At 40.7% G+C, this 27984-nt stretch overlaps 1 protein-coding gene and 1 long non-coding RNA gene across 3 annotated transcripts in view; one reads left to right on the top strand and one right to left on the bottom strand.

Moving 5' to 3' along the window:
* Positions 1-27984, bottom strand: part of LOC306980571 — a 174892-nt gene that overhangs the window by 18305 nt on the left and 128603 nt on the right. The window lies entirely within an intron of this gene.
* Positions 1-27984, top strand: part of LOC306980511 (actin-binding protein WASF3) — a 44532-nt gene that overhangs the window by 4730 nt on the left and 11818 nt on the right. For both annotated transcript variants that reach the window (XM_079579940.1, XM_079579939.1), the window contains exons 2-3: positions 22164-22308; positions 23589-23723. In XM_079579940.1, the coding sequence (XP_079436066.1) occupies positions 22176-22308; positions 23589-23723 (268 nt within the window). In that variant the 5' untranslated portion in view covers positions 22164-22175. The remainder of the gene's footprint in view (positions 1-22163; positions 22309-23588; positions 23724-27984) is intronic.

Below are 27984 nucleotides of genomic sequence, written 5' to 3'. Positions count from 1 at the left end.
ACTTGAAATGATGCAAAATAATCTGAATCAAGACAAAAATGTGCTTGTTCCATTGGCAATAGATACAGACGCCATCTCTGGACTCGCCCATATATGGTCAAGGGGAAAACAATTGGGAGAAAAATTAAACTTTCTCTAATTATTCAGAAACTGCTTAACAAATGCTGAATTCTGAATATGGTTTTCTACTAAATAAAGATACAAAGACATTGAGAGGAGGAAAGTGGTTCAACAGCTCATAAATACATAAATAACGGAGAATGCTAACATGATGCTTCATGTTAGCAGCGTGCTAATGCTAATGGCTAGCTAGCGCTTGCTACGACAGCCGTTTTGTCACTTCTACTGAACAATCTGCTGTGAGAAAATATCTACATAGACCTGATTTACATTTGACTTTATTTATGTGTTATAAGTAAGTTCATATTCTACCAGAAAATGGCTAAAAAGAGTGGAAGCCACGCCCCCCTCTATGACGCGATCTTTGCAAATGCCCATATATGGTCATGGTCAGCCAGAGGAGGAAAACAAAGAAAAAAAGAAGAGAAAAAAATGACTCCAATTTCTCCACCATTACTTTAACAAATGCTGAATTGTGAATTTTTTCTACTAAATAAAGATACAGAGACATAGAGAGGAGCAAAGTAATTCAACAGGACAATGCTAACCAGGAAGTATGCAAACGTATGCTAATGCTAGCGAAGTGATGCTAACGAGTGCTTCTACTGAGCAATTTGCTGTGAAAAAACATCCATATGGACCTGATTTTGGCTTGACGTTATTGGTGTCTGATAAATATGTTTATAGTCCGCCAGAAAACGGCTAAAAAGATCAAATGTGTGCTTACCATGAGAAGCTTTCTTCCCCCTCGGCTAGGCCACGCCCCCTTCTGTATCTATGAGATGATTATTCTTTTTCCAGTGTAGGTATTTTTCCACAGTCACAGCTGACTTTGTGAACTACTTTACAGTGGGAGAGAAAGTAGCCTATAGATATTCAATTATCATTTTCCGCTTTGTGTGCGTTAAATCAGTGCTATAGCAGAGAATGGCCAGTTCCAGTCTGCACCTCCTCCTACACAGACCGGCTCCTTCCTTTGGCTCTTGTTCATATATTCATTTTTGCGCCTCTGAAGCAAGTCTACAGCTTTGTTTCCAATTGTTACTTTGGCAGCTGCTGTTTGCAGAAATGTAGGAAGAATGATACTCATTTGTGATAATATGGAGCACAGGCTGTTTTGTAGAGTAAAGGTCTGCTTGTTTTACTGGTTTAAGAATATCTAAACCTGTCATGCTGCCTGAATATCCTGAACAGTGTTGACAGAAACATAACTACTTAAATGATCAGGCATCGATACCGTCAGAAATATAAAACCTTATGATAACACTAACATTTCCAATGATTTTGACGTGAAAATTGCATTTCGGTTGTATTTTGTACAATAATATTAAGCCCAGGCTTTACCTGAGAACATTTTCTCCAGCAAATCTAGCTTACAGCCTATAAGCCAGTGCAACACCTCATTTGAAAGCTAAGACCGAGAAAAACTGATTTTTGTCACAGCTTTGAAGCATTTTTGTCATGTTTTTGTTGCTCTGTTACTTTCTTTGCTGCGTTTTTGTCACATTTTTGTAATTTTTTTGTCCCATTTTTATCATTAATTGTCACAATTTTATCACTTTTTTGCTGCATTTTTATCACTTTTTTATCACTTTTTCGTCACATTTTTATAATTTTTTCGTCACATTTTTATCATTTTTTTGTCACATTTTTAATCACTTTTTCGTCACATTTTTATAATTTTTTTTGTCCCATTTTGTAATTTTTTCGTCCCATTTTTATCATTATTTGTCACAATTTTATCACTTTTTTGTCACAATTTTATCACTTTTTTGCTGCATTATCTATCACTTTTTTGTTGTGTTTTTGTCACTTTTACTCTATTCACTTTTCCATTGTATTCCTGTTTCTTGGCCCGCTCTTTTGCTGCTTTGTTTGTTTTCACTTCTTTGTTGCATTTTCATCCTCGTTTTCATCTCATTTTTGTCACTATTTAGATTTGGGTAAAGCCAAACTGGAGAAGAATACACTCAGTTGAGGTGGTGGTTAAGAGGTTAAGGAGCCAGGAGTTCAAATGTGAATAACAAGCTGTGACTTCCTCTGCGTTGACAAGCCTCTCCCAGAGTCTGCTTAGTAGATAGAGATCTTGGCTGGACGCCGCTGGACGACACTGTGTAATTGCTATTCCAGACACAGACTCCGGAGTCCGTCTCCTCTTCTCTGCTCCAAACACATCCATCATTCGCTTCTATAGCTTTTCCAGATGTGTGTGTGTTCTTTCCCATAGATGCCTCTCCTCACGTCAGGGCTTGTTCTATCGTCCAAACCTGTGTCTGATAGAAACAAGGAAAAGGCATCTCACTCCTGTTGCTTGTAAAACCTACTTTGTCCTGTATTTTTGTATTTGTTTAAATTATTTGAAAGGATCTTTGTACCAAATTGGATGCTTGATTAAGGTGAGACTCTGTAGGTCAATGGGGAAAAAAATGAAATAATTAGAGATATCAATTTGAAACTTTTGCTGTGGATTACTGATATGTACCTGAGAAAAAAAATGTATCGCGTGTTTTCTGTCATTTTACGTTTTCATATAAGAATAAGAACTTTTATGCCTGAAAATGCCAAAATTGCTTCTATGCTCAGCGACAAAATCTAAATAATGGATAGAGCCATGTTGAAATGTGATTTTATTTTGTAGATGTATCAAATATTTTGTCTGTGGGGATTTTTGATCTCTTTTTTTTTTCTCTCTCTCTTTGGAGTTTTTTAACCTCTTTCCCCCTGCATTTGAAAGCTAAGGCCTACAAAACAGACCGCCGCGTTTTCACCTTTTTGAAGCGTTTTTGTCATGACTGTTGTTTTATTTGTATTTTTTCCGTTGTTTTCTCGTCATTTTTTTGGTGCTTTTTTTGTCTTGGTTTCACCACACTTTTTTCACGCTTTTTTGTTGCTCTTTTGTTGAGTTTTTGTGGCTTTCTTGTCGTGTTCCTGTTGTGTTTTCATCCTCGTTTTCGTTTGCAATATTGTCTTTTTTCAAGAAGCTTTTAGATTTGGGTCATGTCAAACAGGTTCAGAGATTAATAAGGTATTCATAAGGGAAACGATTTGTCATAGAAATTCCATTTTCGCCTTGTTTTTCGCAATTGAAAGCTAAATAAATCAGGCTAGAATTTAGACATGAAAAATTCCTTCTCACAAAACCTTCAAAATATTGTTAAATCCAAGACTGTAAGGTTTGGAGTCTGCAGGAGCTTCTAAAGTGGAGATGCTGTTGGAAGAATGTAAAGAAAACCTCATTTTGGTTCGGGCCTCAGGTTTTGTAATGTCTGCATGTTTGGCTGTCCATTTCTTCCATCTTCACTCTCCCAAACAGAAAATCACTGTACATGGATTACAGCGTCATCTCTGTAGCTTCTCCTGCAACACGTGGATACCAAACATGTCAATATTTATCAATGGATAAGCGTGGGAAAGGCGATGTTGTAGCTATTTCCTGGTTCGACAAGAAGAAAACTAGCTAAAAGTCTAACGCCAGACTGAGCGTTTCTTTCTGAATTCTTATTAAAGAAGTCGTAACTGACTGCACATAGTAAAGACGTCCTGCACACTTTCTGCAGCGTCTCACGATACAGTCCCACACCCCATTACATCAAACTTTCATCTTCATGTGTGATTTCCCCCCTCGCTCCTGAGTCAGCAGACGCGAGCCCTCCTCCTCATCGCCGCGGTGATCGATCGAGCCTCCGCCGCCGTGGAGACTGTTGCCGGGGGGGGGACGGGGGGGGGGCTGTTTGGGGCAGGTGCGGCTGATGGCTCGTCGATAAGTGCAGACCTCAGGATTAATCAGACATGATGAGACTGTAATGTTATGGATCTGTGTGGTCAGGGGGGGAAGCTCGTGCTGTCGGCAAAAGAATGCAGTTCTGTTTTGGAGAAGATGAAGAACTACAGTGTATGCGACATTAAGCAAGAAGATTAGATATAATTGGAAGGAACAAGCTTTCGGCAGAGAAGTGAGATCTCTTTGTGAACTATATGTAAATGCAGAATTCTACTGTTTTGTTGTTTTTCCTGTAAAGTACATAGAAATTACAGAAATACACTATCTGAGCTTGTTCCTACAAATGCGCCCACTTTATTCGCCGTTGAATCCCGGACCCGATTTTAATTCGACGTTTTACCCCCATACAAATGAGTAGGGTAGCCAGGCGCAACACTAAAGTATGGGGAGGTGTGTTTTGTCCTTTTCATGGCATTTATTTTTATCATCATCATATTATAAGATGATGTCTAGAGGCCACTGGATGTGTATCCGACCCACAAAAAGCAAAAACTTAACTGAGTTTGAGTTAGCATTTAGTTCAGAGGACACTTTTAGACTCTAATTTGTATCTAAACTAAAATCTTATAAGTTTTGTATATTTATTAATGATTTCTAACAAAGCTTTGACCTAATTGATGGGCTGACAACAGCTCAAAACATCTGGATGGTTCATAATTGGCGATGTTTGGTGGCTAATGCTAGCAGCTATAGGAAAAATGCATTGAGCAGGCTACTTGCTAACTGTCCGCATCATAGATACAGACGGCATCGCGTCATAGAAGGGGGCGTGGCCTCGCCAAGGGGGAAAACAGAATCTTTTGGGAAACACCATGCACTCTTTTTAGCCATTTTCTGGAGAAATATGAACTTATTTATCACATACAAATAAAGTCAAGTCTAAATCGGGTCCATATGGATGTTTATTCACAGCAGATTGTTCAGCAGAAGCGAAAAAAACGGCAGTGGTACCCAGCGCTAGCATTAGCACGATGCCAACATGTAGCATTATGGCAGCATTCTCTATTTTTTATGTATTTATGGGCTGTTGAACCTTTGCTCCTCTCCATGTCTTTATATCCTTATTTAGTAGAAAATTATATTCATAATTCAGGGTTTGTTGTTAATGTGTACTGAACGAGGAGTAAAAGAGTCTGTGTTTGAGCATAGAGCTGCAACAAACAGACAAAAAGCACTGAATCATTCGCATTGTCACCAAAATAGCATATTGTGATTAGATCACACTAAACCTGCAAACTCTTTAAAACAGTGTGACACAAAATAATTTATTGCAAAAGCCCAGTTTGTTTTCAATTAAAGTTTGAATGTAAAGTTGCATCTGGACTTCACCACAGCCTCATGTTTATTATTAAAGCCCAGTCTGCAGCCCGTGATGCTCAGTACAGTCAGTCCATGGGTCTAACTGTGCTGCTGAATGACAGAGCCCCCCCCTCACCCCCCCTTTCTGCACTTTTGGACCAGACTCAAATGTGAAGCCCGACTTCCTGTTTACTCTGTTCAACAGAAGGACTGGATTTGGACAAAAAGCAAATTGGCTTCAGATTTATGAGCTGGTGAATCGAGGACACCGCACAGCCTTTTATGAAAACTCAAAAAGTTGGCGTCTGATGAGAACATTGTGTTTTGCGTCTCTGAACTCGAGGAGGCTGTTCGCAACATTGTAAGAATCTTTGTGGTATTTTAAGGTAAGGATGTTAGAGAGATAGAGTTTTGAAAATAAAAATTGTTTTCCCTGATACTTATCTGGAAGGGAACTCACAAACCTGACACTCTCATCTTATGACTGAAAGTTCGTTAGGAACATCATTTTGATTATTGTCTCCACTTTTGGACCTTTATGAGAGAGATTTGACCTCAGTTCATATTTGAGAGAGAATACATTGGATTTTGTGAGAGTCTTTGTTTCATGTGAACAGGTCCAGCCGTTACACGGATAGATACAGACGGCATCGCGTCATAGAAGGGGGCGTGGCTTCGCCGAGGGAGAAAATAGAATCTTCAGGGAAACACAGTTTTAGCCATTTTCTGGTGAAATAATAAACTCAAGTGTAAATGGGCCCATATGGATGTTTATTCACAGCAGATTGTTCAGTAGAAGCAAAAAAAAACAGCAGTCGTAGCTCGTGCTAGCTAGAATTAGCATTAATAGTCTTAGGGACCAGGTCTGCGAACTAGCTTTTAGCTATACGGCCTATGAGCATGGCATCGGTTATTGTAACAATGCTTTTTGTTCTGTCCCTATCAAATAAACATATAAATAAAATAAAATTAGCACGATGGTAACATGTAGCATCATGTTAGCATTCTCCGTTATCTATTCATGGGCTGTTGAACCACTTTGCTCCTCTCCATGTCTCTGTATCTTTATTTAGTAGAAAACTATTTCATAATTCAGCATTTGTACAAATAGTTTGTAAATAATTAGAGAAAGTTTAGATTTTTCTCCAAATTGTTTTCCCCCTTAACTGTTTTCAAACATGACCATATATGGGTGAAACCAGAGACGCCATCTGTATCTATATTAACCATAAACCAAGTCAGATTTTCAGCACATTAGTAGTCTTAGCTGCACCAACTCTGTATTAGATTATAGGCTGTTCACAACGTTGTGACGTCACGTGAACACAACCTATTGTAGGAAAACAGTCATCTTGATTTTGTTGTTGAGAACTGAATAATGAAGAGTAACTGTATTAATATTATATATATTAATATTACTACTTTTTACTATAAAAAATCTCACTGAGACTTAAAATCTTATATATTGTGACCAAAACAATGATAAAACTCACTTCTCCTCACTTTTAAGTTGTGTTGCTCTAAAATGTGTACATTTAGATGGAAACTGCAGTGATTTTGTTATATTGTTGCTTTTTTGACAATAACATTAATAACATATATTGCAATGACATTTGGACATTTGGAGGTACAGTAAATGTTCTGCAGGCCAATCTCTTTGACATTTTTTGGACAACATTTGCTACGAAGCGCATGTAATTCAATCATTGCTCTATAAAAAAAAAAGTAGCTAGTCTGGCATCTCTTTAATTGGACCCACCTCTGTCAGTTTAGGCGCCCGTCTCCCGCTCGCAGACACAGAGCCCGGTGGACACGCGGGTCACGTGACTCGCACGGATGACTGGCTCCGATCGCGCTGAGGGCCACACTTTAATTGTGAGAGACCGGAGGGGAGAGAGAGGGCAGGAGAGAAGCAAAACAATACGACACAATGAACTACAAAGTCTCATTCAGAGCAGGCTGGGGTCACACCTGCAGAGCATCGCGCTCATTCACCATGACAGATTTATAAACGCAATGCGGAGATGGATGATAGTTTACAAGGCGCACTTCTGAACCTGTTTGAACTGCGCACTATCTCCCCATACAAATGAACGGTGAAGCCAGGCCCTGTATTAAAGTATGGCAAGGTATGGTGACATGTCTGTTTCATGGCATTCATATCATTTATGTGGTTTCTCCATCAATAACATTCTATAAGGTGATGTTTAGTGACCATTTGATGTGTACTCCCGGAGCACCCCCCACAGGGCACCACGAGGGACACGGTCGAACACTTTCTCCAGATCCACAAAACACATGTGGACTGGTTGGTCGAACTCCCACGAACCCTCGAGCACCCGATGAAGGGTATAGAGCTGGTCCAGTGTGACACGACCAGGACGAAAACCGCATTGTTCTTCCTGGATCCAAGGTTCGACTGTCGGCCGGATCCTCCTCTCCGCGGCCCCAGCTCCCTCGGTAGGTGTTCCGGGCCTGTCCAACTGGGACAAGGCCTCGTGGAAGGCCCAGGGCACGCTGGTGGGCCTATGTCTCCGAGCTGGCCTGTTGTCGTCTCGGGGTCCCCCCAGAACAGCTGGAGGAGGTGCGTGTGGATCGGGAAGTCAAGGCAATTATTTCTATCTAAATCTTGAAGCATATTGACTGGAGAGCTTACAGCCTATATGCCAGTGTGATACCTCATTTGAAAGCCAAGACCTTCTAGTTTCTGAAATATGTGTGAGATCTGTGTGAGTGAAACACAACTTACATCACATTTGCCGTTCTTAACCCCAATCATATCCTGATTAGGGTTAACTAGCCCAGGCTTTGACCTCACCTAAATCTGGTGGATGAGTTGAGAACAGCTGAAAACTATATGAAAAATACATTGAACAGGCTAACAGACTCTGAAAAGTTTCCCAGACTAGCCTACTTGCTAACTGTCCTTATAAGTTTGGATCGAACGCTGCTTCTCCTTTCTATTCCGATGCTCCTTAGTCCCTATACCACTAAAAACATGTACAATAGAGTTCTCTCTGGAGCCAGGACTTTCCATAAAAGAGATGCTTAATTTCACTCAACTCATTCTATGCACTTTACAAAGCACAATGAAGCATTTCAGCTGATCTCTCTCTCTCTCTCTCTCTCTTGTCCAAGCTTTAAGCAAACTCTGTAAATCTCCTCCTCTGCACTTACACTCGGACATAATGGGCTGCCAGTGCCAGCTGGAGCTTAAATGGCCGTTCGTCTCCGTGTCCTTGAACGCATCGCTGGCCCGTAGAATCTGTTCTTCAGCGCCGCCGCATTATGACTTCACCACCAGGTTAATTTACTGCTTTATTTAAGGGCAGCTCATTAGCTTTGTGTGTGAGCGCATTGTGTCCTTGCAGTGGATGCTCAGCTGTTATTTACTGCTGTTATTGAAAGCTGTGTCCTGTATAACTTGTTTGTGTTGGTGACATACTTGTAAATTCCCACGCCCTGAGACACATCTTCAGTGAACTGTTCGACCTAATGGGAGTCTGTTTGATGGATCAAGTTTTTATTAGCAACAGAGTATTGACAGGATTGCTATTCATTTCAGGGGTAGGCAACATAAGGCCCGGGAGATGAAACCAGCATTCCAGCATACAACCTTAGGCCCTGGGGCTGGGCTGGGCGATTTTGATCATGATTAATTTTCCCCATATTGATCTGTCTCGATTTTCGATTGGATTTTTTTGTTTGTTTTCAAGAAAGAAACAATAAATGTGGTCTTTCCTGGACTCACAAGTAAACAGATGCTGCGGCCAAACTGAAAACTGCAGCTAACCCATCAGCCAAAACAAACTCCGCACTTCTAGCGTCAGTACAACATCCCCTCACCTGGCCAAGCAACACACAAACATCTGCAAAGGAGACGTAACACAGTGGAATGTTTGAAGAATGTAAAGACATGAGTAAAGACGATCAAGTTTACAATTCACTGTTAGAATTCCAGCTAATCCACGGCTGCAGCCTCAAAAGAGTTAGCGCAACTTTGTAGCTGTTGCAGGTAAAATCACCAGGTCCTCTCCTCTTTGTGCCGCATGTGCCATCCTGTGCTTCCTGTTTGTATTTTCCTCCCTCTACATGTTCCAACAATGTCCTAATGTGTAGAATGAGCTCAGACCTGTTCATCACAACTGCCTCTCAAATCCTGCACTGTCACTCAAAAACGTGTTACTTCGGGTCTGAAGTGCCGTCATGCAGAAGCTTAATATAGAAAGTGCAGTTACACGTATGACCTGAGATGGCAGTAGTGAGTATAAAATGGCGAACTTGCATCTTGCATCCCTTTAAAATTTGATTTATTGCCCAGCACTAGATATTTCTATTTTAAAGCATATTTCAAACTTGCTTAAAACTTCAATAACATTTTTTATCCCAGTAGTTTCCTGCATCAATATATCGAACTACAAATGCTAAAAATGTACTAAAAATGCAGAAAATACTGTCAATATCTTTACAATTTCCTGGCAAAACATCCCATTAAGTCATTTATGATGTGCAACAGTAGCATTTGTAGAAATTGTCGCTGATTGAATTTGTGATCGCTCTCAGCTGTTTCGAGGATCTTTTTATTTTCATTTCATTTGAACAGGGACACATTAATCAACATTTCTGTAAAAGTGCCAGTTTTAGCTCTAAAGATAGCCTTCAACCGTAGTCCCTGGGCAAGATTAAGATTTCCAGCAGCAAACGAAACACAATAACAACAACAATCACTATTAGCCTTTAAAATGGTAAAACAATTCATTCGTATGATCTCACACACAACTTATGGCATCATTCTGCCCAAGCACTACACATAGTGCTTCATACTGTACATTGATTTTACTTTTCATTGTGCTCGTGTAAAGCTATACACATTGCTAGCCACTCACAAGAAACATGAGACTGTAAAAACCATTCGATCCCAAACTCTGATGTCGTGGTCCAATACAAAACGAGATGGCCTCTACCAAGCACCAGAAACCCAAATACTTCCCCAGTATCCATGACAACAGCCCTGCAAATCCCCCAGTACGTGAACGGAGGAAGAAAAAACCAAACAGGAAGTGACATTTAAAATCCCTCTTTTCCTTTTTGTTTTGCATAATTTCTCCCGGCAGGATTAGCCGCGGAGGAAGAAGAAGAAGAAGAAGTATAGTGGTAGTTGTAATCATTTTGGCACAATGGCTCCTCAGTGTGAGCGCATCCATAAATACAGACATCAAAGAGGCCGCGCCGCAGACCGGGGGTGAGGGGAGCCGGGGGGGTGGAAAGCAGGCCAAGAGGTGGGGGTAGATCACTGCAGTCAAAACATGTACCGGCTCACGGCTCCGATCAGGCAGCATCGGAGAGCATTTTGCCTCGTCTTTGTCTCGAGCTCTCTATGAACTGGGCACATTCCATAGCATTTACGTTATTTATCTTTTGTTAAATTGTGTAGACTTCCAGGACCTTGTTTAACAGTAAAAACTTATGTATTTTCTCATGATATTTGCCTTTGAAAGTGGCTTATCCTGCACAATTGGTTGGTTACTAGAGGTGGTTAATGCAGTTTCCAATAAGATATGCAAAGTTACAATATCTCCATCGAAACTAATCGTTTACCTTGCATTTTCATCACATTTCCGTCACATTTTCGTCACTCTTTGTTGCGTTTTCATCCTCGTTTTTGTTGCTTTTAGATTTGGGTAAAACCAAACTGGAGAAAATGGGCTCGGTTCAGGCATAAGAAAGTAAAACTGCCGATGAGATAGGACCAATTACCTTACCCCAACTGACTGTGAATAACTCCAAATCATAGCAACGCCGCCCAAGAAGTGACTTCCTGTTTCGATCCAGCACGCCAAAATAAAAGCACACAGCTCGTCTCATTGATCAGTTAAGCAGGTACTTGCAACAGTATAAGAATATCATTAAATACACACATAGAGTGTTAAGTCTGTTAATAGTTAGGCAGAAAGAAAGTTGAACTAATGAACTGCTGAAATAATGTATAAGATGGTGCTCTTATTATGGCGTGCTGGATCGAAACAGGAATTCACGTCTTGGGCGGCGTTGTTATGATTTGATAAGCCCAACTAAATGGTCAAAACAACTAAAATCTGGAATATTAACGGGACTATACAGAGTTTAAACATGTTAAAGTAAATTAAGTAACTAAGTATTTTCCTCCCCCTACATGTTCCAGCCATGTCCTAATGTGTAGAATGAGCTCAAACCTGTTCACCACAACTGCCTCTAAAATCCTGCACTGTCACTCAAAAAGTTGCTACTTCGGGTCCGCAGTAGTGAGCATAAAATGACCAACTTGGATCTAGTCTCTTTAATGCTCAAATTGAAACATTTGATCTAATAATCCTTTATTTTGCAGTGTAATCACATGTTTGCCAGCACATTCTTGCATATTTGTGATGGTTTGGAAAAATAAAACTTCATCACTGTTTTCCAGATAGCCCTGTCATTTCTCGCCAATATCGCCCACCTCTAAGTTACCTCATGCAAATTGCCAACCTTGTCATATACTTTCCTTTTCTGCAGTATAATAAAAGCAACCGCCAGTTCCGTCAAACCAGACACTTTCCGTTCCCCTAATGCTGCATTTCTGTCCCACTTATTCGACGGTGAAGTGTCCTCCTTCTCTTTTAACATTCCCGCTTCGTTTCCTCTTGCCGATGTCCTTTGTTTGCGGGCTCTTGGCGTGGGACCAGCGCAGAGCCGCGGTAATCCCCAACAGAATAAAACATGAGCGAGCCTGGTGTGGCGCGCTCAGACGCTGTTTGCCCGGCGCTCTGATCACTTTGCTACTGTCAGCCGAAGCATCACATTTGGTTTGGTTTTTCTAATATAAATAAACAGTTTTTTCTTCAAGAATCCCCAAAGTCTGTTAATCCTAATGAGACAGTTAGACAGACAATGAGCTTTAAGTATTGGTGTTCTGTACCTTTTGTTGAAATTAAGCAACGGCAAATTATCTATCCATGCCCTCCCGCCCACGTCCAATATTGTGACTTTGCTGCCAGGGCATTGTCGCGTTAAGTGCAGTCAATTACCACTTCAGAGAGACGCTCTTTCTAAATCTCCTTCCAGAAACAATGGCTTTACTTCACAGCCGGCGTCAAATGCACAAACCCTCCATTAAACTTTGTCCCGCTGATTTAAATTCATTACGATTCTCTAACGACCTCATCAGCTTTTTAATTATATGCTTTCCCTCCGCAGCGCAGTAACACCCCATGTGCTAATTGGACACAATATTAAGCTTACGGATGAACACACAGTGAGAAGAGAGAGTGTTTTCATTTCTAAAGTTGTCACTGTCTGGATTTTGGATACAGGGAGATATTGTCCAAACATGAGACAATGACTGGACAGTAGTATGTCGTTCAGATAACAATACACAGTTTAACCTTTTTTATCCCTGTCTGAACCAAGGACATTTTCCAGTTTGGCTTTACCCAAGTCTAAAAAAACTTCATTAAGCGTCATAATAGTGATAAAAACATGGATGAATCGACAAAAAAGTGACAAAAACAACAACAAATCAGCGACAAAACCGCACCGACAATGAAGTTGCAATCAGTTTTCTTTCAAATGAGGCATTACGCTGTTGCTCTCTCAGTCAAGAAGCTTTTAGATTTGGATAAAGTCGACATTGTCATCTTGGGTTATGCTCGTGCCATCAGGGAAGAATGAATCCATGTGTGTTCAGGTCGTCAGCTGATCTCATACTGCACATAGTGATGCTGAAACTAGATGTGACCAACTGCATCAACCCCAGATCAGAATAGTCAGTTAAATCAAGGTGACGACTTTTTCTTTGGGTCCGGCAAAGTCATTTATATCACATTTTGTCAAAAAAAGTGACTTGGATTTAGCTTCTCAAAGCACAACATGCTCCAGACTCATCTCCTTACTTGTGTCATATTCACATGTAAAAAGCTATTTAACTATCCACCCATCCGTCCATTTTCTTCCCCTTTATCCGAGGCCGGGTCACGGTGGCAGCATCTCAGCAGAGATGCCCAGACTTCCCGATCCACGCACACCTCCAGCTGTTCTGGGGGATCCTGAGGCCAGCTCGGAGACATAGTCCCACCAGTGTGCCCTGGGTCTTCCACGAGGCCTTGTCCCAGTAGGACATGTCTGGAACACCTCGCGAGGGAGGCGGTAATTTAACAAGATAAAATAAAATTTGAGCATAATAATAGAAATTTTAGTTGTTTTGTTGGATCCTGGATTATTTCACTTGTTCTGAGATGTCTCCGACTTGTTTCAATACATTTCGATTTTATTTCTGATTATTTTCTTTTCCAGTGGGGTAAGAAAATTGGTCTAATCCCATTGCAAGTTTTACTGTCTTATTTCAAGCGAGATTGTGGCTAAGATGATCAATCGTCTCATGATCAGAAGGTAGTGGATTCGGAACCCGCCTCCTGAAGGTGCACACTGTTGTTGTGTCCTTGGGCAAGACACTTCACAACCGTGCCTCCAGTGGCTGCGTACATTGGTGTATGAATGAGAGAGTGAATGGGTGACTGGTTCCTTGCTGTAAAGGGCTTTGGGCCTAATGTAGGTAGAACCTTAGAACCCGTTTGAAATCTCATCAAACGAGCAAAATAATCTTGGTCAGATCTGGAAAAAAGTGTATATGAGTGAAAACCGCTCAAAACAAGATACATTTCCTCCTTCAAGTCATTTATACCAATGCCTTAAAGACAAGATGGATGAAGTGTTGTGTAAGGAGTGGACATACTGCATATTCAAATGGAGGAGTTTTATGTAAGGGCAAACTAGGTCTATGACAAGGAATTAAAGAACCCTTCCTCTGACCTTCTAACCAGAAGATTTACAAAAACTCCTGAGGAAGAAAATCTGTGTGGATTATGTGAGTCAGGAGGAGTTGACAGGGAAATACACTTTCTCTTCTAGTGTTCGCCGTTTCATGTTCAATTCAGAAACAGACAAAATGCCCGAAAATGCTTGAAAAGACGTGAAATTGTTGTTCAGTTCTAATGTGTTTAAAGTGGGCACATTCGTCTGTAAAGCCTCAAAGAAGCAGCAGCAAACTTGTTTATTTCTATATAACAACGAATAAAAGCATAAAAGTAACACGTTTGGATCTTAAGTGTTTTATGATAAGCTTGTGAAAGGGCTGGGCAGGGCACATTAATAGACTACAATTCAATTCACACAGTATTCCTAACTCAATGGAGCAATGTCATCACATTTCCTTGCATAATTATATCATTTGCAGAAAGCAGCGTTTGTCATTGTCATTAGTTACAGCTGGATGATTATTAAGCCCGATTATGCCGTCGCGGAGCATTTGTATTCAGCCCCTCTTCTCCATCCACAGGCTCGTTCTAGTAAGTCTATTGGGCTTGCACTTGCCTTTATTATACTTACTGCTTTATTGCAATATCAGTATTTCTTACAGCCCCTGTATTTGATGTTAATTCAGACTTTTCTGTAGATCTTTAAAGCAGCTGGCAGCTGGCACAAAGGGATCAAAGCTAATCTGATTAATGATACCGCTAAGACGCAGACAAACAGATTGAGAGGATTAACTTTTGGCTGTGAAGATGAAAATGTTGCAAACTGTGATCAATGTTTGGCCAGTTGTAGTGTATAGGTTAAGTGCATCTTGATATGGAAGAATGGATTGGTCATGTTGTCGGGTGAAAAAATGTGCAGTAAAAGCCAATAAAGTGTATTAGTTATTAGTGGATACAATACTAGGTTTACTGACCGTATAGCACCAACATTTTCTCATGCTGTACAGCTACAATGGTTTTGTCCAGTTAGGTACATCATAGTTCGGGGTCGATTGTCATACATTGGATGTTTACATAGAAATGCCATTTTGGGGGCAGGCAAACTAGAAAACATCGTCCATGGACTAACAATATCTAAAATACTTTTATGTCAACAATAACTCCAGTATTTTACATTTTTGAGTAACCATTGGCTTATGAATAAACTCCTAGGGCCCAATGTTCTGCCTGATGAACAAGTCGGTATCTTTCAAACAGCGGTGCCCCAGTGCTTTCGCCGGTAGCCCGAGGGCGTCGCTTTGGAAATAAAGGGGTCGGCGGAGGCGTGTTGTCCTACAAACAATGCTGACTACTTCCTGTTTGCTCTCCTCTTTTCTACATTAGCAGTGAATATATCGATGTCCCGCTCTGGCGCTAGCATTAATATAGAAGGTGCAGTTGCACGTATGACCTGAGGTGGCAGTAGTGAGTATAAAATTGCTAACTTGCATCTAGCCCCTTTAAAGAGAGGGGCAAACTCTACGCCGCAGAAACGTGGCTAAAACACCAGCACGTGCACATCTGTCCCACCCGCCAACACCCCTCTCAGTAACGGATATTATTCCAGTCTGGTACGGTCTGTAGTAAGGCTGGGTGTCGGTACATTTGTGTTCGATGTCGGTACTTTAATGATACTTGGTTTCCGATACCGATAACTTTTTTCGATACTTATGCTAGATTATTTGTCATATAGAACCATGAAACAGATTAATAATGTTAATAAATGTATTAATTTATTTCGTTCCATTTCATTTCTTTTGCATTTGTTTCATTGGTTTGAAGTGAAACAACCAAGAAACTTCCTTTAACGACAAAAGGGCAGAAAAAAAGTTTCGGGATTTCTTGATGAAGTTTTCCATATCTTTTCCCAATTTTTGCTCCCAGTTTTCCCCATTTTTTGTTTTTACCAATTTTCCCCCAATTTTTTCACTTTCTTTTTTTTTTCTTTTTTTTTTTCAATTTTCTCGCATTTTCCCACCATTTTGTTTTTTCACTTTTTTCCTCCAATTTTTCCAAAACATTTCAACTTGTGTTTCAATTTTTCTTTTACATTTTGTCCCCCCCCTTTTGCCCCACTTTTTGATGACCAACAGCATCAAAACTTTAATACAAAGACTGTACAGTATGTATCAATAGGGTATACTTTTTAGTTTTTGTTTGTAGCATTACCCTAAAATCTGTTCCATATCTAGTCTTGCTTTCAGTGACCACGGAATCCTAGAAAGAACAAAACCAAAACAAAGTTGTACCCACAAGCTCAAACGGTGATACTTATTGGTTATGACAGCCATGACGCTCACAGCTACGTCTCGTCTGGCTCGTTTATATATAGCTGCTCCAAAATTGCCGTTAATGTTTAATTTCAAGACGGCATCGGGCAGAGCTTTTATGATCAACTCTTAAGTACTTTAAATGTAATTCTGAGCCCACCCTCCTCCTCCTCCTCCTCCTCATCCTCCTCTTCTGCTTCACCCATTTTACCGGCGCACAGCGAGCGGATCCTCTCGTGCCCAGGTTGAAGTAGATTTTTTTGCAGAGCGTTGCCGTGACAACCGTCCCCTTGCACCGCGACACACTTAATAATACGCGTCCTGCTGAATTTTCCTCCCTGTTGGTCTCGTGAAATGCATACGGTCCATAGCGTCAAACGGTCGGAAATGGCACAGGTTGCCATTTGCATGTATTTGTATTGGTAGTGATGCAAAATATTCAACTTGTTTATGTATAAAGACTGCACTCATGTTCTGGAAAGCATTGGATTTTTGTTGTTAAAGGAGACATAACATGCAGGATGATTATTTTTGAGCTTTCAATCTCATTACATTACCTTTTCAGAAACATAATTATCATTTCATCCACACAGGCTTCAGTGATCCTGTTACTGTGGGTGTTTCTTCTTCTACAACAGACTGTGTTCTGATAAACCTTCCCCTGTACCTGTTTCCAGACTATAAGCCTCAACTTTTTTCCACACCTTGCGGCTTATTCTAATTTATACATTACTTTGACGTGAGAAAGACGCAATAAGAGCTCCACATCTAAAAGTTGTGTGGAGAAAGAGATAGAGAGCAGGAGGCGTCACACAGTTCCTTTTGGAAGTACCGCACTCATCCGCACAATAACTCGGGACAGGTGGCAAACCCGATCACTGTCAGTCCGCGGTGTTTACTGCGCACTGGTACGTGAGCTGGAGGATGCACTTCTGCGCCTGTAATGTGGCTTCGGATGCAAAATAAAAAAGGAGGGCGACTCTAAACATGGCCAAACTCCCAAGGAGGAGTCGCTGTGGGCAGCGTTTCAGTTTGACCGAGCACAGCACTGTATGATCTCATTTATAAACTTTAACCGAGTGCATTTCTCCACTTCAGCTTTACCCATATCTAAAAGCTTAGAGCCAATAGGTCAGTAGAACGCTTCATTTGAAAACTAAGACTTAAAACAACCGATTTGCCACATTTTGGCATTTTTTGTTGCCTTCTTCATCGCATTTTTCCTTGTTTTTTGCCATGTTTTCGTCACTTTTCCAGTTGTATTTTTGTCGCTTTTTATGGTGTTATTGTTGCTTTTCCGGCATGTTTTTTTGTTGTTGCCTTTTGGTCTTTTTTTGTTGCTTGTTTATTGTTTTTTTTAGTCGCTCTTTTGCGTTTTTTTTCAAGAAACTGGAGAAAATGTGCTCAGATGGAGGTTAAGAGGTTTAGCTCTCAACACGCTTCTATTCAAGGGACTATAAGGAGTTTAAAAATTCAAAATTACGTATTTTCCTCCCCCTACATGTCCCAACAATGTCCTGGTGAATGAACCCTGACCTCTTCACCACAACTGCCTCTAAAATCCTGCACTGTCACTCAAAAAGGTGTTAATTCGGGTCTAAATTGCCGTCATGCGCGAGCTTAATATAGAACCTGTAGTTACACGTATGACCTGAGGTGGCAGTAGTGAGTATAAAATGGCTAATTTGCATCTAGCCCCTTTAAAGTAAATGTACGAGTAGCCCGCATAAATTTTTTTATATGTTTAGTTGGTGCAGCTGACTGTATATACGGGTGCGCTTAATAGTCGGAAAATTATATGTTGAGTTTATCGCACCTCAGTCAATAGCCGTTGCGACTATAGTGGTTTGTGTCTTCTGTTCTCAGTGTTTAATTTCCTTATTTCAAGCCATTCCAAGCAGGATACAACATGCTTAAAAAGAGCAGTCCTTTCTCATCAAGTCAACCTTTCCACACACACAGACATTTAGAAGATAAAACGTGAAATATTAATACTGGGTAGCGGGTTTATATTGTACAGTTGTGCATAATTCAACCTGTTCCTGGGCGTGTTTGAAATGTGCACTTTGAAGCGTGAATTTGTCCAGTAAATGAGACACTTTTCCAATTTTGTGCAGCCCTTATGGCCCTCCTTTTGGTGTTATCTTGTTTTGTCGGCCTTAGTTCGTCTCATACATCTTCTTTCAGCAGCACTGTTTATCATTCAAATAGCCTCCGAGGACTCGCGCTGGTGTCGTCGCACTTTGCCCGGGCCTCGCTGCTGACCCGAAAGGCCTTATGTAAAGACTCTAAAGTGCCTTTGGGCCAAATCTCAGGGAGGAAAGATTTGAATCATCTCATGCATGTAAAGCAACTCGGAAATCCACCCAGAACACTCTCTCCTTCACCTGGCTTCTTCATGCTCTCAACCACAATGACCCACGCGGATGAATATTTGATCAGCACGGACCAGGGAACACCTCGATCTTTAATGTAGCTCACTGGATTATTCATGAAAAAGGGCAAAGATATAGGGACAAACCGGGAAGGGTTTGGAAGAAAGAATCACGTGGATTTCAGAATTTCTTGTTTAGTTTGCCCACTTTTAGCTTCGTTTTGGCTTTTTTTTTCAGTTTTAGCACTATTTTAGGGTTTCCGTGAGGCATTTAAAGCATTAATATACCTGATGTACCAGATTTTACTTCTTGAAATGGAATGAAAATTATTTTATCCTCCTTTTAGTATATTGTGAACTCAAATGCTTGTAGGGAAAACGCCGTGCATCAAATTATAAAACATTTGTATCAATTTCATGAACTTTCAGGCTATTTTTGCAGCATTTTTGTGAACGTGAGCCTACAAAGTGACCCTGCAAGTTGTGAAATTTGCCTAGAAACTTGTCCCTGAAGAGAATCTGGATGCTACAAATACATTAGGAAAGTTACGAATGAGTTTGGACCACAACTAACATTTTAATTTAGTGGCATCCCCTTTCATTCTTTTGGAATAAAAAAAAAATCAGGTATAGAGCCCCTAAAGAGTGAATGGTAATGCTTTTGAAAATATGACTTATTTAAAAGGATATGAAGAAATGTTGGGAAGAAAATGTCTTTTTATTAGAATTTTGTGACATAGCAGTTTGACTCATCTGTTTGATTGAATGTTTAAAATCAAAATGAAGCATTTGTGGCATTAAAAACATAATATTTAGGCATTAAAATGGCATTAAAAGCATTAAATATGACGCGCTGCCTCATGTAGAAACCCTGTATTTGATGACACAGCAAATCACTGGAATATAGCCGATGAGTCAAAGTGCTTTCATTAAATACTGCAATTGCAATTCTCATGCGGCCCTTATTTCAGTATATTTTGACAGGATTAGCCGGCTTTTATAGACTAGAAGAGACTCGGTTTTCATGTTCCCTTCAGAGGACATCACATTACCTTCACAACTGCACGTTTTGCTAATTGCGGCCGCTGAAACGTCCATCTTTTACGTCAGCTTTCAGCCCCCACGGCCTGAAAAGAGAAAATATCAGATCTCGCAGCATTCGGAGGGGTGGAGAAGCCACGGAATCGATGCATTATTAAAAAGCTTGGGATTATTTACATAAGAGTAGCCCACACGCTCGGCGGTTATCGCCGGCTGCATCGCTGTCGGGCTGAGCTCTGTTTAATCGAATGTCTTCAGCGATTAGCGGCCGGACACAGGTGAGACGTAAAGGGGACGAACAGTCACTTTTCATCACGGGCGACACGCGGCGGTGAACAGATTAAGTGAGCAGTGCGTTCGGTCTGAAGCGTCTGTGAGTTGGACCGAGGGACCGTGGCAGTGAATATAGATGAGGAAAGATGAAGAAATGGCAGTTTGTTGAACAATTGACACTATTTACCTCATGGTTTGAGTGGAGCTAGTACTGACATAGTCTATTCATAGTCTGACATATTCTATTCACTGGTTATTGGTTAGATATGTAAGACTTTATCGTCATTTTCGGTCATTTTCTGTCTCCATGTTTGACCCATCCTTCTGGTTTTGTATTTCTATTCTTTGCCACCCAATCTGTTTTTATTATTCATTGTACACAAGATTTACTATTTACTACTACATATCGTATATGACAAAGGACTACAGGTGCCTATACATTATTGTGGCAAGGGGGCCAGCCTGCATTTTCTTTTCTTTCTAGAGCTTTTTTACCATTTTACAATGTTGTTCTGTCTTCAAGAGCAGACCTAGAGTTGTGTTTCGAGCTGCTAGCGCATCTTTCAGAAATCTTTGGATCTTCATCAGTGGCTATTCTTAGCATCGTGGCGACAGCTCCCAAAGATTACATCCTGAGTCTCGATCTCTTGCTCAGCTTAATCCTGTCACCGCCAAGTGAAGACACTTTTTTTTGTTTCAGCTGTTTTAGATCAATATTGCGTTTTCTACACACAACATCCCCTTTTTAAAGGAACTATACAGAGTTTAAAAATGTTAAAATGAAGCCTTTTTCCTCCCCCTACATGTTCCAGTCATGTCCTAATGTGTAGAATGAGCCCAGACCTGTTCACCACAACTGCCTCTAAAATCCCACTCCGACACTCAAAAAGTTATAACTTCGGGTCCGAAGTGCCGTCATGCACAAGCTTAATATAGAAGGTGCAGTTACACGTATGACCTGAGGTGGCAGTAGTGAACATAAAATGATCAACTTGCATCTAGTCCCTTTACTGTAAGTATCCAAAACTTCAACAACATTTTCTCCAGTTGAGATTTAGCCAAATCTAAAAGCATCTTAGCTGGAACAGCATACAGGCCAGTGTAACGCCTCATTTGAAAGCCAAGGCCTACAAAACTCATCTAAACAGATCTTTTTTCTTGCATTGTTGTCGTTTTTCATCTAATTATGTCAGGGCGACGGTGGTGCAGAGAGTAGAGCGGGTCGTTTTGTGATCAGAGGGTCGGTGCTTCGAAGTCCACAGGTGCACACTGTCGTTGTGTCCTGGGGCAAGACATTTTACCCTCCTAGCCTGGTGCATGAATGAGAGTGTGAATGGATGACTGGAGTTAGTTAGGTAGCAGGTACAAAGGCACTATATAAATGTAAGATTACTGTACCGTGTCGATAAGAGTAGTTGTATCCATAAATCCTTTACGATACCCATCCCTATTAAGAGGTTAAGAAGTCTGAATAAAGCATAATCATCTTTAAACTGTCATGGCCTGTGATCCTTTCGTCATTTAAGGCTATCTTCTTCTATTTCATTGATTTGTCTTTAAATAAATCCCTCTGACTGCACTGAGCTACCAACTTATTGAACTATCTGACCATCCACCGTCACCTTTCGCTTCATGTTTGTACATTTACCTTCAGCTCGGATGCCGTCTGTCCTCACTTCCGTCATAACTTCCTCCCCTCTCTCCCTGCTCCTATTGTACTTGTGCTCCACGCCTGCTCCGACCTCTGAAAGCCCCCTCCGCGGAGCCTCATTAGCGGCGTTTAGCAGCTTGTTTCCAGATCGTTTGGCTCTGAGCTCGTCCCGGGCACGGCTCACTGCAAAACCCAGCGCACGGAGCGACTGCAGCGGCGGCCATGACACCTCTGTCCTCCTCTTTGCTCACACCGCTCACTGTTACTCACCGGCTATAACCGTCTGTCAGTGTCGCAGCGTGTGGAGGAGGCGAGTGGAGTCAGGCATAGGATGGATTTTCAATGGCATTCGTGATCAGCATTGCAGCTTTCGGGCAACAGCTGTGAATCATAGAGACAGAAATCATATAGAGTTGGCGTTTGCATATCGGACATTGTTTCAACTCTATCATACTGTACATTATATTGCTTGCAGGCTGCATGGTGCTCAGCCCTGACTCCCCACTTTTGTATATCTGATGATTGTGTGTCTCTTCCCTCTGTCCAGGCCTGAATCAGGATGCCGCTGGTGAAGAGGAACATCGAGCCGCGGCACCTCTGTCGCGGTGCGCTGCCCGACGGAGTGACCAGCGAACTAGAGTGTGTCACCAACTCCACCCTGGCAGCCATCATCAAGCAGCTGGGCAGCCTCAGTGAGTACAGGGGCTTACATATACCTGTACATGGGTATCTGTCTGCATGCAGTCGCCATACAGCTTACACAGGATACAGTTGTCTTTGCAAATCATAGGTCCTAACTCAGGGGTAGGCAAGTATGCTTAATGGAGGGACGATTTTCTACATTGCCAAAACAACCAAAGGCCAAACCTCCCAACTGTAACCCAGAGTAAAGCACCAGTGTTGTACATTATGGGTCCGATCTTCCACCTGGCGCAACAACAGCATTGCTCAAAGGCGTAGTTGGTATCTTGCTCAACACAACGATGGGTAGACTGAGGCGTGGTGTGCTTTCTCGTCCCGCTTCATTCTCTTCTGTACATTAACATTGCACATTAAAGGGACTATACAGAGTTTAAAAATGTTAAAATGAAGTATTTTCCTCCCTCTACATGTTCCTGCAATGTCCTATTGTCACCACAACTGCCTCTAAAATCCTGCTCTGTCACTCAAAAATGTTTGGTCCCTAGTGCCGTCATGCATAAGCTTTATATAGAGACTGCAGTTACACGTAAGACCTGAGGTGGCAGTAGTGAGTATAAAAATGACCAACTTGCATCTAGTCCCTTTAAAGGAACAGGCCACTGTTTTTCTATACTGATATGTTCTTGCCTGAGCTTAGACGAGTTGATACGTACCTGTCTGGTCTTTGTGCCCGTGGAAGAGCTTGGTCGCTTCCAACTTCACCCCCGCTTGGAGCCATAGGAACACATTGTGAGAGGCCAAATGCTAACAACATCTTTGGTTGTTTTGCTTGACTGAGGGCACGCACAAAGACCTGATAGGTATGTATCAACTCGTCTAAGCTCAGGTAAGAACATGTCTCAGTATGGAAAAACAGTGGCCTGTTCCTTTAAAGACAAACTACAAACAATCTCTCCCACTGTAAGTTAAACACTGTCCATAACCTGCAAGAGATGGTCCCATAGCGCTTGACCACGGGGTTCTAAATGCTGCAGAAACGTGATCAAAACACCAGGATGTGCACCCACCACACCTTTCACACTCACCACCACTCACAGTAGGAAAATATTCCAGTCTGGTACGGTCTGTAGGAGGAAAAGCTTGGGAAGGGACCACTGCCTAAACATCGCCATGGGGGTCTGTCCAGCCATTTCTCCGTATGTGATGTTTTGCCAGGAAATGAAAAAGAAACAGACAGTATTAAACACATTTTAGGGCACTTTTACAAACTAAGTGAACGTAGGAAAGCCACCCTCCTTGCGCTTCATCCTTTGTGTTTCTCTCGTTGCAGGTCGTCATGCCGAGGACATCTTCGGAGAGTTGTTTAACGAAGCCAACAGTTTCTACCTGAGGATGAGCAGTCTGCAGGAGAGAGTGGACCAACTGGCCGTCAAAGTCACCCAGCTGGACTCCACTGTGGAGGAAGGTGAGATCTACCTGTCTGCTTCTTTATCTGTCAATGCCAGGGAATCCATTCTGACTCTGTGTTTTTGTGAATGACTTTATTCACTGTATCAGGCAACATTATTGGATCATTTCACATATTTTCATATATAAAATTGGACAAAAGGCAAATAAATGTACTGACGATAATATTGAACCCAAAAACGTATTCTTAATCTGTCATTTATTGAGTCGATATAGTAATGATCATGACAGCCCCAGTTGGAGTGTCCATTTTTTTTTTGCTAATTTGATCCCTATTCCCGAGAGCATTGTGCGACTTTGGAGATATTTCCGGACACCTCGTCATATCCTTTGTTCCAGATGCAGAAACAAGTCGTATTCCTCTTGCAGATTATTTCGAGAAAAATCCAAAAGAGCAAAAGAAAAATAGACTGTGAATGAACCCTAAACGAGTTAACCCCCTTACCCCCGCCTTAACCAAGTGCATTTTCTCCAGTTCGGCTCACTTCTTGCTTATTAAGGTCAGTGTAACGCCTAAGTTGAAAGCCAAGACTGCTATGACCGCGTTGTTTCCACATCGTCACTTTACGTAGTCACCTTGTGTCTTTTTTCTTGATTTTTTGTTGCGTTTTCATCCTCGTTTTAGTCTTGTTCTCATTGCTATTTTAGCGTTTTTTTTCATGACGCTTTTAGATTTGGGTAAAGCCAAACTGGAGAAAATGTGCTTTGTTCAGAGGTTTAAGGGATATAGCAGGAATTTTCATTTCCTAGTTATCCAGAGTGTTGTTGATTTCTGGAGATTTTATTTTATTATTTCATTCCTGCAGTATTTTATTGCTGCATATTTGAAGAGTTTAGTGATGCTAGGCTAGTGCTAGGCTAGCGCATGTCTATGGTAACTAGTAGGCTGCATTAAAAACCTCTTCAAAATCATGGGGTCGTCCTCCAAACGTTGCCATATCTGATTTGTAGAAAGCTCCTTTGTGAATTCCAACGTGTAGTAATGCCGGCCACGGGTAAACAAACTACTGTAGATCCGGTAACCGAGCAGATCATTGCGTAGCTACAGCCAGGAAGCTGATGCTGCTCAAATAGAAGTTCATTTAAATGCAAAGTGGTTATATTTCAAAAATCATTCAGTCGACACAGACATTTATATGGGTAGTCGGGTGTTAGAAGTGATTTGCCTCAGGTGCACTGTGCTTGGGTCAGACTGTTTTTAATGCAGGCTACTAGTTACCATAGACATGCACTAGCCTAGCACTAGCCTAGCGCCGCTAAACTCTTCAAATATAAGGACTGCATGAATAAAAACACATTTCCAGAAAACAACAGCACTCTGGAAAACTCGGAAATGAGGCATTGTCAAAAATCCTGAAATATCCCTTTAAGAGTGCATTAACTTGCCTTTAAAGCTAAAGCCTGTGAGTTTCTATACCCGCACACATATGACAACACTACAGAGGCATTTAATTATAGATCACCATTTACCCGCTCACATGATCCTTCAGTCTGAACAGCCCACAGTTGCGTCCGGGCCTCTTCACTGTAACATGAGACTCATTACCTCCACATAAAGACTCTCTACAGTCACTCATCATCTTAATGCAGTAATATAGCACAAGTACAATTCACTTTACAAGAGCACACAGGCCCCGCAGGAACCATTGTGAAGCTATTATTATTTTTATTAGTTTACTCACTTGAAATAGCTTGTTTTCCCCCTCTTTTATCTGCACTTTCCGTGTCTCTTTTTAGAGTATGCGGATAGTATGACAAATCTAATCAAAGGAAATCAATTTGAAAGGCTGCGGTGGAGGAGCGCTCTCGGCTTGGCATGTGGAGGAAGTCACAAGGATCTGATTTGTGCGGCTCTCGTGGGAAAAAGCCGAGCAGAAAATGATCCGTGTCGAGCTCAAAAAAAACAACTGTCATTTCAACGTAGCGTAATATTGCTGGAATATTGAGTGAAACCAACAAAAGTACACGGCAGTCGCTTTGCCAGGTCAGAGGGAGGGGAGAGCTGTAGTCTGTAAGTGCAGCAGGGTCTGTCCTCTTTGAACAGCCAGTGAATGAAGGTTTTGCATTAGACGCTGGTTTGTGGATTAGTCTCTGGCCTCGGGGACAGACACATGAAAGAGAGACAGTCTGACAGGGACTGACTTTGTTGTAAGAAGGAGAGATGGAGAGATGAGAGGAAAGAGGGAGATGACAAGCAAACTACAAGGACTGACCCTGTTTCAGCTAATGTGGAAATGGGAGGAAGATGGTTGTCCGTGACCGCGGTGAAAGAGAGATTCTTCGCCGCAACATCAACACACAAGTAGATGAAGGGCCAGGAGAAAATGAGGAATTAAGAAACAAGCTGATATTTACAATGAATAAACCTCTTTACCCCCACCTGAACCAAGCTTATTTTAGTTTGGTATTACCCAAATCTGAAAGCTTCTTGACTCGAGAGCTGCAGCCTATAGGCCAGGGTATGATTTAAAAGCTAAGACCTACAAAACTGACTTTTCCACAAGACTTTTCTTCGTGTTGTTGCGGTGTTGTCGTCATGTCGCTATTTTGTTGCATCTCTGCCGCTTTTTTTTTGTCATGTTTTTGTTGTGGTTTTTTTTTGTAATTTTTTTGGTCATTTTAGTCTAAAATGTTTGTCATTTTTGTCTACTTTTTTGTCTAATTATTTGTCACGCTTTTTTGTTGTTTTTTTTGCAATATTTAAATGTATTTTTTTGTAGTTTTTGTACATTTTTTGTCACTTTTTTGCAATTTTGGTTTTTTTTTTTGTCTAATTTGTGTCTAATTAAGTTTTTTGTCATTTTTTGTATTTTTTGTCTAATATTTGTCTAATTATTTGTTACATTTTTTTCTCGCTTTTTTTTTGCAAGATTTAAATGTATTTTTTTGTAATTTTTGTCAATTTTTTGTCACTTTTTGGTTATTTTTTTGTCACTTTTTTGTAAGTTTTGATATTTTTTTGGCTAATTTTTGTCTAATTATTTGTCACTTTTTTGTCACTGTTTTGTATTTTTTTTGTCTAAGTTTTGTCTAATTATTTGTAAAAAAAAAATGTAATTTTTTTGCAATTTTTAAATTATTTTTTTGTCATTTTTGTCAAATTTTTTGTCACTTTTGTAGTCACTTTTTTGTCGCTTTTTTGTCACAATTTCATCCTTGTTTACATCTTGTTTTCATCGCTATGTTGAGGCTTTTTTCATGAAGCTTTTAGATTTTGGTAAAGCCGAACAGTAGAAAATGTGCTCGGTTCAGGTGGGGGTTAAGAGGTTAAATCACTGATCACTCTGGCCTTTATCGGCTTTGACAAACCCCTTCATGTCGCGTCTGTGCCTAAAAACTGACATCTCTGTTTTAATGACAAAAGCGCGGCGCTGAGGTGAGAACGAGTCGCCGGTGGAAACACATGTCTCTGTCAGGGTTTAACCTCATTACACACATCACACACTGAACACACTGAACCATCTGCTCCTGGGCTGTCGGATCGCCGCCGGTTTAGGGATCGACGTACAGATTGATGTTTGTTTTTTTACCTGACACACTTGAAGTACAATCAAATACTTCTCTCCAGGCAATAGGTCAACAAGGGCATCAAACTGGGTGCTGTTACTGGGTACTGGGCGCTTTGATGGAGGCCTAGGGATGATTTATTTAACCTCTGAACCCCCGCCTGAACCGACCACATTTCCTCCTGTTTGGCTTTACCCAAATCTAAAAGCGTCTTGGAAGAAAGTGTCAAAATAGCAACAAAAATGAGACGAAAACAAGGATAAAATGCAACAAAAGAGTGACAAAAAAGCGGCAAAAAAGTGACTGAAAATTTAATGAATAAATAAATCACAAACAAATAACAAAGAAGCGACAAAAAAAATTCAAAAAAGAGACAAATAATTAGTCAAAAATTAGACAAAAAGGACAAAACAAATTACAAAAAAATTACAAAAAAATTACAAAAACATTTACAAAAAATATACAAAAAAATTACAAGAAAATTACAAAAAATATACAAAAAAATTACAATAAATTACAAAAAACATGACAAATAATTAGTCAAAAATTAGACAAAAATGACAAAACAAATTACAAAAAAATTACAAAAAACTGACCAAAAAATGACAAAATGAAAAAAAAAAAAAATCAACAAAAACAGAAAAAGTGACAAAAAAAACCAACAAAAATTTACAAAAGAATCAACAAAAGAATTGTTTAAAACAAATCTGACAAATTACAAAAAAACCCATAAAAAACATGACAAAAAGCCA

The sequence above is a fragment of the Gobius niger genome (genome assembly GCF_951799975.1).
Source record: "Gobius niger genome assembly, chromosome: 21".
NCBI lineage: Eukaryota > Metazoa > Chordata > Actinopteri > Gobiiformes > Gobiidae > Gobius > Gobius niger.
The sequence above is the reverse complement of the archived record's forward strand: the minus strand, read 5'-3'. Positions and strand labels throughout refer to the sequence as shown.